This window comes from Sitophilus oryzae, unplaced genomic scaffold (genome assembly GCF_002938485.1).
Source record: "Sitophilus oryzae breed Bouriz unplaced genomic scaffold, Soryzae_2.0 scaffold_1146_pilon_pilon, whole genome shotgun sequence".
Classification (NCBI taxonomy): Eukaryota; Metazoa; Arthropoda; class Insecta; order Coleoptera; family Curculionidae; genus Sitophilus; species Sitophilus oryzae.
In genome coordinates this window covers 1,413,227-1,424,669 of record NW_022145778.1, presented here as the reverse complement: position 1 = coordinate 1,424,669, position 11,443 = coordinate 1,413,227, and the positions used below count along the sequence as shown (strand labels likewise).

General features: G+C 32.5%; 1 protein-coding gene across 1 annotated transcript; it reads left to right on the top strand.

The window, feature by feature from the left end:
• Window positions 1-3,734: 3,734 nt before the first annotated feature.
• Window positions 3,735-10,542, top strand: LOC115887210 (opsin, ultraviolet-sensitive-like). The gene is made up of 7 exons (XM_030906577.1): window positions 3,735-3,795; window positions 3,932-4,126; window positions 7,070-7,248; window positions 7,455-7,622; window positions 7,894-8,066; window positions 9,765-10,024; window positions 10,314-10,542. Exons 1-7 carry the CDS (start codon window positions 3,752-3,754, stop codon window positions 10,423-10,425), a joined length of 1,131 nt encoding a protein of 376 aa, XP_030762437.1. The 5' UTR covers window positions 3,735-3,751; the 3' UTR covers window positions 10,426-10,542.
• Window positions 10,543-11,443: the final 901 nt, after the last annotated feature.

The following is an 11,443-nucleotide window of genomic DNA, read 5'->3' as shown; positions in this document are numbered from 1 at the left end:
TCAAATCAAAAAATCGTCCGATTTTAATCAATTTAATAATTTTTGACGTAACAACCATCAAAAGTTGACGTCGTCCGATCGCGACCAATTTTGGTGGGTAGGCTATGTGAGCAACTGTGCACAGGGTCCCACCCTGAAAAGTTAGATACGACGTTTCATTTACATCTTCATCAGGGTGGAACAAAGGATTTCATATTGAAAAAAATTTGGGTCAATTTCGGCATAAATCGTCAGGATTTTTTTCTTAATTTATGGGTCGTCGATTCAAACCAAACTCGGCAAGTGGATAGAGGTACTCGAATGGAGTCCTCAGACGGACAGACGAACACACGGAATTTAATGAAAATTTGGTATGTCGATAGATTGAACCAAGGCTAACTTAACCGTATACGACACGTGTCACTGTGACAGTTAGTTTTGACGTAAGAAACGTCAAAATTTGATGTCCTCCTACCGTGACCATTTTGGTGGGTAGGCTATGTAGCCGACCGACGACGGTGCACAAAGTCCCACCCTGCGAAGTTGGATTTTACGACGCACGGTGGGGTATTAGCATAAAAAGGTGATCGAAATTCGAAAAAGCAAATGTGTTTAAGATTTCCCAAAAAAGATAACGACCAATTTTGGTGGGTAGGTTTAGTATGAGCAACTGTGCACAGGGTCCCCACCCTTCTCACAGATACGACGTTTCATTTACATCTTCATCAGGGTGGAACAAAGGATTTCATATTGAAAAAAATTTGGGTCAATTTCGGCATAATTGGGGACTGACTACAGGACGACGTCCTCGACGTTTCGAACCGATGCCTCTAAATGGACGAAATCGTCAAGATTTTTCTTAATTATGGGTCGATTCGAACCAAACTCGGCACGTGGATAGAGGTACTCGAATGGAGTCCTCAGACGGACAGACGAACACACGGAATTTAATGAAAATTTGGTATGTCGATAGATTGAACCAAGGCTAACTTAACCGTATACGACACGTGTCACTGTGACAGTTAGTTTTGACGTAAGAAACGTCAAAATTTGATGTCCTCCTACCGTGACCATTTTGGTGGGTAGGCTATGTGACTGACGATGGTGCACAAAGTCCCACCCTGCGAACTTGGATACGACGTTTCGTTTACATCTACATCAGGGTGGGATTAAGGATTTGATATTGAAAAAAAATGTAGGTCGATTTTGGCATAATTAGGGACGGGCTACAGGATGACCCCCTCGACGTTTCAAACAGATACCTCTAAATCAATGAAATCATCAGGATTTTTCTTAATTATGGGTCGATTGGAACTAAGCTCGGCACGTGGATAGAGGTGCCCGAATGGAGTCCCCAGACAAGGACAGACAGACAGACAGAAGTAAGAAGTTTCACTTCAAATATGCGCACATAGTGCACACACAATTTTTTTTTAAGTACGACTGGAGAATATAACTAGATATAAAGAGGGCCACAATAGGTAGGGAAAGGTCACACTATGATAAAAAGTAATAAAAATAATTCTATGGACAAATTACAAGGTTATTATATACAGGGTTGTTCACCACATACGACACGGAGTATTGTAGCTAAACGATTAGATTTTTACAAATTGAAAGTTTTGGGTTCGTTGAAGGACTATTAGAGCTACAATTTAAAAATATTTTTACATGATACAGAGTGTCCCAAATAAATAAAAAATATCAAAGTTATATTTTTTTAAATGAAACACTCTGTATATTATTTCATTTTTAGTTTCTACGATTAAAATATAGGTAAAAATTTGATTAAGGTTTATCACACTTAAACCTTACCGTTTTTGAAATATTTTCAATTTTGTAAAATTGCAGTAAAATTTTTAAGGCTTCATTTCTCCAAGAGTACCAAAGTTTTTATTATTAAATATTTACTGAAGTTTATTTACTGATCAGTTATTGTGTTGCAATAATAAAAATAATACTACCACATACAGAGTGTCTAAAAATTTATTTTAAATAATTACTAGCTTTAAACGGCAATAACTTGTTTAATTTAAATGGAACACCCTATATATTTTAGGAGAATCAGATGCACAATTTAATTGTCTATCAAATTGTATTATACCATTTGTTACCTATCCCTTCAAGTTTTCGTAGAAAATGCATTTTCTTATAATTTACACATCAATTTATCAATAAACCCATGGAATATTGACATTTTAGATTGTTTTTAAAGCAAAGAATGTATAAAATGTACATGTGCTAAAAACGATAATTACTAGCCCATTTGTATACAAAAAGAAAACTATTTAAATCTTTATAAAATAGTATACCAATAATTAAATATACCACCAGTATTTCCGCCCAAATACTAATTAATTACATACTTAATTGAATCATTTATTAACATAGTTAATCAATGATTTTAAATAAATGTGGATTTGAATCTGAAATCAATATAATAATAAGTTATGAAAATGAACGTCCCTGTTGTTATAAATAAGTATTCGTCAAAAAATGAAATAATATTTTTAAGGTGTTACTTTTTACCACACTGTCTAATACACATACAAAAGTCAGTTTTTTAGTATTATTAGCAATTATTATTAATCAAAGCAAACAGTCAATTAATGTAGTTTGAATACTGGAATCATATTAATTGGTCCACTTTAACAAATATTTAGAACAGTTTTTTTTTATTTTTAATGAAATTAACCAACTTTATCGACAATATTAGTATCTGTTCTCTTTAAAAATTTGTTACATCTTTAAAAATAATCTAAAATATCAATATTCCATGGGTATATTGATAAATGAGGTCTAAATTATAAGAAAATGCATTTTCTACAAAAAATTGAAGATATAGTAAAAAATGCTACAATACAATTTGATAGACAATTAATTTGTGCATCCGATACTCCTAAAATATACAGGATGTTCCATTTAAATTAAACAAGTTATTGCCGTTTAAAGCTAGTAATTATTTAAAATCAATTTTTAGACACTCTGTATGAGGTAGTATTATTTTTATTATTGCAACACAATAACTCATCAATAAATAAACTTCAGTAAATATTTAGTATTAAAAACTTCGATACCCTTGGAGAAACGAAGTCTTAAAATTTTTGCTGCAGTTTCACACAATTAAAAATATTTCAAAAACGGTAAAGTTTAAGTGTGATAAACCTTAATCAAATTTACCTTTATTTTAATCGTAGAAACTAAAAATGTAATAATATACAGGGTGTTCCATTTAAAAAAATACAACTTTGATATTTTTTATTTATTTGGGACACTCTGTATCTTGTAAAAATATTTTTAAATTGTAGCCCTAATAGTCCTGCAACGAACCCAAAACTTACAATTTGCAAAAATCTAATCGTCTAGCTACAATACTCCGTGTCGTATGTGGTGAACAACCCTGTATATGAATAAATCAGTCATACTATTATTAAATAATGAAAGATAAGTAATATTAATAACAATTTTGTTTCAATTAAAAAACAAGTTTGGAAAAAGGAGATGTTGATATTCCACGTAATTTTATAGTTCACCGAATACAGTTTTATATAAGCTGGAACAGAACAGAATAATTGCAAAGCAAATGAAATTTTAGATCGCGACATTACAGGATTGTTTTTTTATTAAATCAGATTAAATCTGAAATCAAATTAAAGAGTGGTTTAATTTAACGGGTATTGATTTTTTATAATTAAATTAGTTATAATTATAAAATAGCTGTAATATGCGTATATGTTATCATTCAAATAAAGGTAGTGAAAATGTTATAAAAATGATGCTGTATAATTGGACAAACGAAGGACTCGCTCAAGCAAGGTGATTTTATTTGTACTAATTTTAATCAAGAGATATTGTGCTTTAGAAAGTATTCTGGATTTTTATTTTTCACTGAGAAATTACTGATTTTAGAATTTCTTGTTTTAATATAAAATATAAATTGTTTATTATTTAGGACGTTCGTCGACTCTAACATTCAACATACCCTAGGATGGAACCTAAGTCCTGACGAATTGATTCATGTACCTGAACACTGGCAAAGTTATCCAGAACCCGATAAAAGTTTGCATTTACTGTTGGGAATGGTTTATATATTTTTCTTTATAGCCTCGATGATTGGAAATGGATTGGTTCTATGGATATTTACAAGGTATACAGGGTGTTTCAAAAAACATGTGCCATCTCTCGTGGGGAGATTCCTCACGTAAAAATACAATTTATTTTTATATAAACATAGGTTCGATTCTGCTTTGTTTCGTAGCTTATAATTTTATTCCATGTACTTTTAGTGATTCGAATAAAATTTTGGGAGTACAAGTTAGTATATAAGTGCTAAATATTTTATTGCTAAGAAAGTGTCGATAAATTCATCAGGGACGTGCATATGGGTTATCACTATAATATTTTTCAAAAAATATCAGAACTGTGTGGGTCGTTTAATGCCAATTAAAAGTTGTCTCTCGATATTTTGTCGAATTCGGCCTCCTTGATGAGATAAACGCAGTTTTATTAATCGCAATTAATAAAATTTAAATAAAAATAAAATTAATAAATTATATATTTTACCTAATTTATTATTAAATATTATTACTATTAGTCCAACCTAGAGCAATTTCAAATAAAAAAATAATGGTATTTAAGATGATTACAAAACACCTAATTTTAACATCCTGTAACTCTAAAATTATGCATTGCCATACCCATGTTTATAGGAACTTTTTTCATATTTTTTGATGAGGAATAAATGAGTACTTATTTAAAATTCCCGCAAGTTAATGATATTAATTTTTTTAAAGGTTGCTTTAGACTTGGATCCAGGCAAATTAATAAAATTGCATTTACCTCATCAAGGAGGCCGAAATCGACAAAATATAAAGAGACAACTTTTAATCGGCATTAAACTGCTTACGCTATTTCGCTAACAAAAGAAAAAAATTCAGTGGCGTACATGCTTTTTTTCAGAAAAATATTCCAGTGATAACCCATATGCACGTCCCTGGTGAATATGTAGACACTTTTGGCTTTAAAATATGTCGCATTTATAGTAATTTTTACCAACAAAATTTCTTTCGAAACGCTAAAAGTACTTGGAAGAAAATTATAATAAATCAAAAAAATATTAAGACTTTAACACCCTGTAACTACAAAACAAAGCGGAATCGGACCTATATGTTGATATGAAAAATTAACCTTGTTTTAACGTGACAAATCTCATCTCTCCACGAGGGATGGCACATGTTTTTTGAAACACTCTGTATAAACATTTTGTGCACGAAAAAAACACGACGTCAGAGATGGCTTGGAAATGAATGCTGTCATTTTATATGTAAAATTGAATGGGGAATATCATCGACCTTCTTATTCTTTCTTATTTCCAAGACAAAAGGACACCTTTTTTCAATTATTAAAGGGCGATTGCGATATCTATATATATCGGAGATTTTTTGTACATCATTGTTTCACAACGAGATCTATCGAATAAAAATGTTTTCAATATTGCGGCACTTCTGGAAATACCCGAAGTTGGCAGCAACTTTCTTATTTTAAATGGATACCCCCATTTTTTATTACATATTTAAATTCTCTGTAAAATTTTATGAATTTTGATATCAAACACTATGTCTAACATTAACCGTTTTTAAGAAAAAAAAATATTTAAAATTTTTGGAGGAAAAACTGCCTGTCAATAAAAATTGTATAGTCTAAACGTCAAATCATAGATAAATGCAACAAGTTTAGATTGGAAAGCCCGTAAAAATTTTAGGTCGCGAAATTATTTTGGGTCGCGACCGTTATACGCGATCTGGCGCTGTTATAGCGGTCGCTAAGAACAACGGCAAACAAAAACAAAAATAATTTTCTCTTGTCAAAGTCAGAATCTTCAAAAATCATAATAATCTTTCAAAATCTAAACCGCTCTAATTAAAGAAATTCCGAAAAGTGTTTATAGCGTTCATTTTCAAAGTAATTATTGCTATCTTGTGAGTTTAATTCAAGTTTTATTTACTCCAACCGGTGATAATTGTGAAAAAGTGGCATTAAAAACTTAAAAAGCTGTGCTGTGAACTTTGAACAGCAAAAACCATCGTGGATCGTGGCATAACGTCTGTTTCCAATCCGGAAGTGCCGCCATATGAAAATAGTTTTAGTCGATGTGAAACAATGATGTGCAAAAAATCTCCGATCTGTCTATTGTAGTTCTCTAGCACAGGAGTTCGTAGTTCTCTCAGCACAGGATTAGTAGCGCTCAAGAGCATTCTGGAAATTAAAAGACAGGGTTTTCTACAATCATGACTTGAGTACAAAAACAAAACTTGCAGTATACCGAGCAATTATAATCCCCACCATGATATATGGGAGCGAAACCTGGGTGCCTTACCGCCGACACATGAACGCATTGAACAAGTTGCAACAGAGACACCTTAGACAACTCTTAAGAGTCCGGTGGTTCCATCATGTCTCAAACGTATCGGTCCTTGAAAAATCTAACTGCGAGAGTATTGAAGTCATGGTCACAAAATCCCGCTTAAGATGGGCTGGTCACGTATGCAGAATGCAAGAAAACCGCATACCAAAATCTCTGCTTTACGGTGAGCTTGTGGACGGTAAGAGGAGGCCGGGTGGACAACTGAAAAGATACAAGGACATTTTCCACGAAAATTTAAAGGGAATTAACATGCAGAATGAGTGGGAAAAAGCAGCTCACAATAGAACTCAATGGAGAAGGGTTGTAAACTCAGTTAACAGCGGCAACCAAAAAGTAGAGAGGCAACAAAGCAATGAGATTTTTGAATGTCCGGAGTGCGGTAGGCAGATAACATCACGTATCGGGCTTTTCAGTCACAGAAAAGCTCATGAAAGAAACGCCCTATGAAAATAGTTTTAGTCGATAGATTTCGTTGTGAAACAACGATGTGCAAAAAATATCCGATCTATTTATTGTAGTTCTCTAGAAACTTAATGAACGCTCAGCTTGGGACACCCTGTATATCATATATTCAAAGGTTGTTGAAATATTGAAAATTTTAGTGTCATATTATCACAATATGAGTTTGTATAATAATATTTATATACCTATTTCTTTTATTTTTAGCGCAAAATCTTTAAGAACTGCTTCCAATATTTTCGTTGTAAACTTGGCATTTTGTGATTTTCTCATGATGTTAAAAGCGCCAGTTTTTCTTTATAATTCGTTCCATTTTGGTTTTGCCTCGGGCCATCTAGGCTGTCAAATTTTTGCAGGGATGGGAGCACTTTCTGGAATAGGAGCAGGTAATATAATAATTATAATAATAAATTGTGTAAGAATCTAGTTTATAAAAATAAAATTAAATTTTATTCTTATAAAATGAAGATTAAATAACTAAGATTTAATATTACTTACTTATTGTCAAATTCATAATCATTCTGATCTAAACAACTATATTATATTAATTATTATATTAACTATAGATAAGTTATTTTGTTATTTCTTTCAGGTATGACTAATGCAGCAATTGCCTATGACAGATACACAACAATAACAAAACCATTTGATGGAAAAATTACCAAAATGAAGTCAATAGTCATAGTACTTTTCATATGGTTTTATACGATACCATGGACTGTACTACCTGTAACTGAAATGTGGGGTAGATTTGTTCCAGGTAACTGAATGCAAATACATGTTTGTGTCAGTCAATTGTAATGAGTTCTAACCAATTGTCTCTATCTACAACACACCCCATATTTTCCTAGTATGACGTTCCAGTAAATTAATTCACCTGTCAAAGCCTGGTCTTGTCTCTTCCTTCTTCCCTGATGGCGTTGATTCTATAATAATTATAGAATCTTATTGTTTTATTTGTATATTTCAAAATAATGTCCCTATTTTTATGGCGAGTTAATTTCTTGAAAACCTGTACTTATTATTTGCAGAGGGATTTCTGACAGCATGCAGTTTCGACTATCTAACAAGAACATTTGACAATCGACTATTTGTGGGAGCCATTTTTACCTTTTCCTACGTAATACCAATGCTTATGATCATTTATTTTTATAGTCAAATTGTGAGCAAAGTATTTTCTCATGAGAAGGCTCTTCGGGAACAAGTAAGTGAGTAGATTGATAAGGGGATTTTTGCATCAGTGGCAACGGTGGTGGATAGTGATGAGCAAATGCAAGATCACGACCAAGACTCTCATGGTCTTAGACTTGTAATTCTTGTATTTTTTAATAGATTTTTACTAGAGGCACCCTCTACATAGAACATCTTTAACTAAATAGTATTTTTAGTAATGCAATGAAGAAAAGAAAATTAAATCAAATTTTATTCTTATAAAATGAAGACTAGAAAATAACTAACATTTAATATTACCCTTGTTTATGTATATTACTTACTTATTGTCAAATTTATAAACATTAAAAAAAATTAAAGAAAGAAATGTTGGAATATTTGTCTGATGATAATTTATATTTTTCAATATACTATATTAAACCAGTGTTATTTACTTTAAAATTATATATCTATAGTCGGGGAAACACTGTTTGTAATAAATAACGACAATAATTACGTAAAAAATGCAGGACCGCAAGAGTCTTGCACGCTTTATCTTGATCTTGCGGAAGTCTTGAACTGGTCGGTCTTTGTTTTGGTGCTGCTTTTTGTGCAAAACTAAGATCAAGGTCAGTGTCGCTCATCACTAAGGATGGAAGAATAAAACTTTTCTTTCATTTTATTTATTCATTTAAGCTATTTTTTCCTTTTTAATGTTTTTTTTTGTTTTTAGCGTTTTTTTTTCTTATTTATACATTTTTTCTGACATTTATTAGCGGTTTTTACTTGTGTTCTCTTATGTTTTCTAAATGTGGCTATATTTAGATATTTTAAATAGTTGCCTGTTTAGTCTTAAGCATTTTTTGTTGGTTAGACAAAGTTGTTTTACAAGTCAAATGCGAAAGCGTATTGAAATATACAAGGTGTTCCTTAATGGCATGCTAGTATTTAAGGGGGCGATCTTTAACGAACTTAATTTAAGAAAAAAAAAACTTTATATATGTCCTCAACTTTTTAACTTTTGAGATACAGGGTGGTATAATTTTCTAAAATCTTCTAAAACTCTGAGTTTATTATAATAATTATCTTTATGAAATTTCATACACGTCTTCTATGCATAAAACTGTTTTTTTTTTGGTGTACAACATTTTTTTGTTGCATCTTTTAATTTCCATCTAGCCAATGCGAAAACGAACACACCAGTCACCGCATCAGATTTTTAACGATTTGGCCCTAAAGTAAAATGATTCTTATTTTTTTAAGCTAAAACTATGCATCCAACGAAAAAAAATCTGGAGATGACAATTATTTAGAAATGAATGAAGATTTTGAAAATAATTTTTATTCTAAGGGAAGTCAGTGACGCGCCATCTTTTTCTTCAAAAATAGGCAATGCAAAACCCGTATGGGCGCCGCAGGTTGAAATAAATAAAACTATTTGTACATCAAAATAGGCATTTTGATGCATAGAAAACGTTGTACCAAGTTTCATAAAGATATTTACAATAACATCAGTTATTATAAAAAAAAATTAGAAAAATTTACTACCCTGTATCTCAAAAGTTAAGGCATTTAGGACACACATTCATATGATGTTTTTCCTTAGAATATGTCCAAGAATCACCCCCTAATTAGCATGTCATTAAAGAACATCCTGTGTATATTTTTTATTTATATATTTCTCTCTTAGTAGTGAAATTCCCAAACATCTTTCAAGGAACCGTTTTATTTTTAATATTTATTTATCTTTTAGGCTAAAAAAATGAATGTAGAATCTCTGAGGGCAAACCAGCAAAACACAGAATCCGCCGAGATAAGAATCGCCAAAGCTGCTATTACAATTTGCTTTCTATTCGTTTTATCTTGGACACCATATGCGGTACTTGCCTTGATTGGAGCATTTGGCGATCAAACGTTACTAACTCCTGGAGTTTCCATGATACCAGCACTCAACTGCAAACTAGTAGCATGCATTGATCCATATATTTATGCGATCAGTCATCCAAAATTCAGGTAATAACAAATATCAGTTAACATAATATATGACGGCTATTCATACATATCAGTTAAGAATTGTTCTCCAATTGAGTGAGTTACCTAGTTATAATGGTTTTCTCTTAATATTTGCGGAATGAGTAACTGTACAGACGACGAATTAGCTTCGATTGCTGTAGGTATTGATAAAGAAGAGGTAACTCACACCCGAAAAACTTGGTTGGAAAAGAAAATTGGAGGAGAATTCGTTACTCCTATTCAATATTTCAGTACTCATCAGGAATTAATCGATAACTATTTTTTGCAGATTGGAGTTACAAAAGAAACTACCATGGTTAGCAATCAAAGAAAAAGAAGTGAGTGACACTCAATCTGTTGCTTCCCAGCAAACTGCAGTACCGCCACCATCTACTACATAAGATGGCATCTTGGAATTATGATCGGATACACCTACCAGTGCTAACAGACTACACAGACTACCTACTATACGTTAGTATTTTGTGTTATACAATAACTGTATTTTTCAATTGAAAATAAAATAAAAAATATAGATCTAACTGTCTTTCCTTTTTTTGATATTATAAAGAAAATCCACATTTACGTATAGTATTTCCGAAGTCACATGGATTGATTCCGGGCTCTTTATTTCGGCACTACAAAAACAGTATTTAAAAAAAGTGGTTTATTTTTGAAGCAGAAACTTCTTTACGCGCTAGGAGTAAAAATTCAAGGCCGTGACCCCACATGGCACACGAGAATAAAAGTGTCCAAGGACGGCCTATGCCTTACAAAAAAAGTCGAGATGGGTTTTGAAACATCGTAACATGGGCCCCTATGTAAGCTAGGGGGCTGAAACTCTAGGGGAATATAGAGGAGCTGAAACTCTAGGGAAGGTAGATGAGGCTCAGAAGAGACTCTCTCTCCGGTCAAAATCTCTGCAAAGTCTCGGTCTAAGTCTCTTACGGTCAAAATACCATCTTTTCATGATATTTTGACGACGTTTCGTGCACTACGAAACTCCATCATCAATGAATCAAATCAAAGAATCGTCCGATTTAAATGAAATTTGGTATGTTAATAGATTCGACCAAGGCCAACTTGACCATGTACGACACGTGTCAGGGTGCATCCACATCGTCTTTTGACAGATGAATTTGGCAGCAATTTTATTGGCTGAAAATTGATACAAGGTCGTTACGCCGATACACCCTCTTACGCCGATACACCCTCACTGTAATAGTTAGTTTTGACATAAGAATAACGTCAAAAATTGATGTCCGATCGCGGCCCAATTTGGTGGGTAGGCTATGTGAGCGAGGTACCCACGGTCCTACCCTGCAAAGGTAGATACGACGCCGACGTTTCGTTTACATCTTCATGTAGGTCGATTTCGGCATAATTAGGGTAAGATTATATTTTAGGAAAATTTACACACGA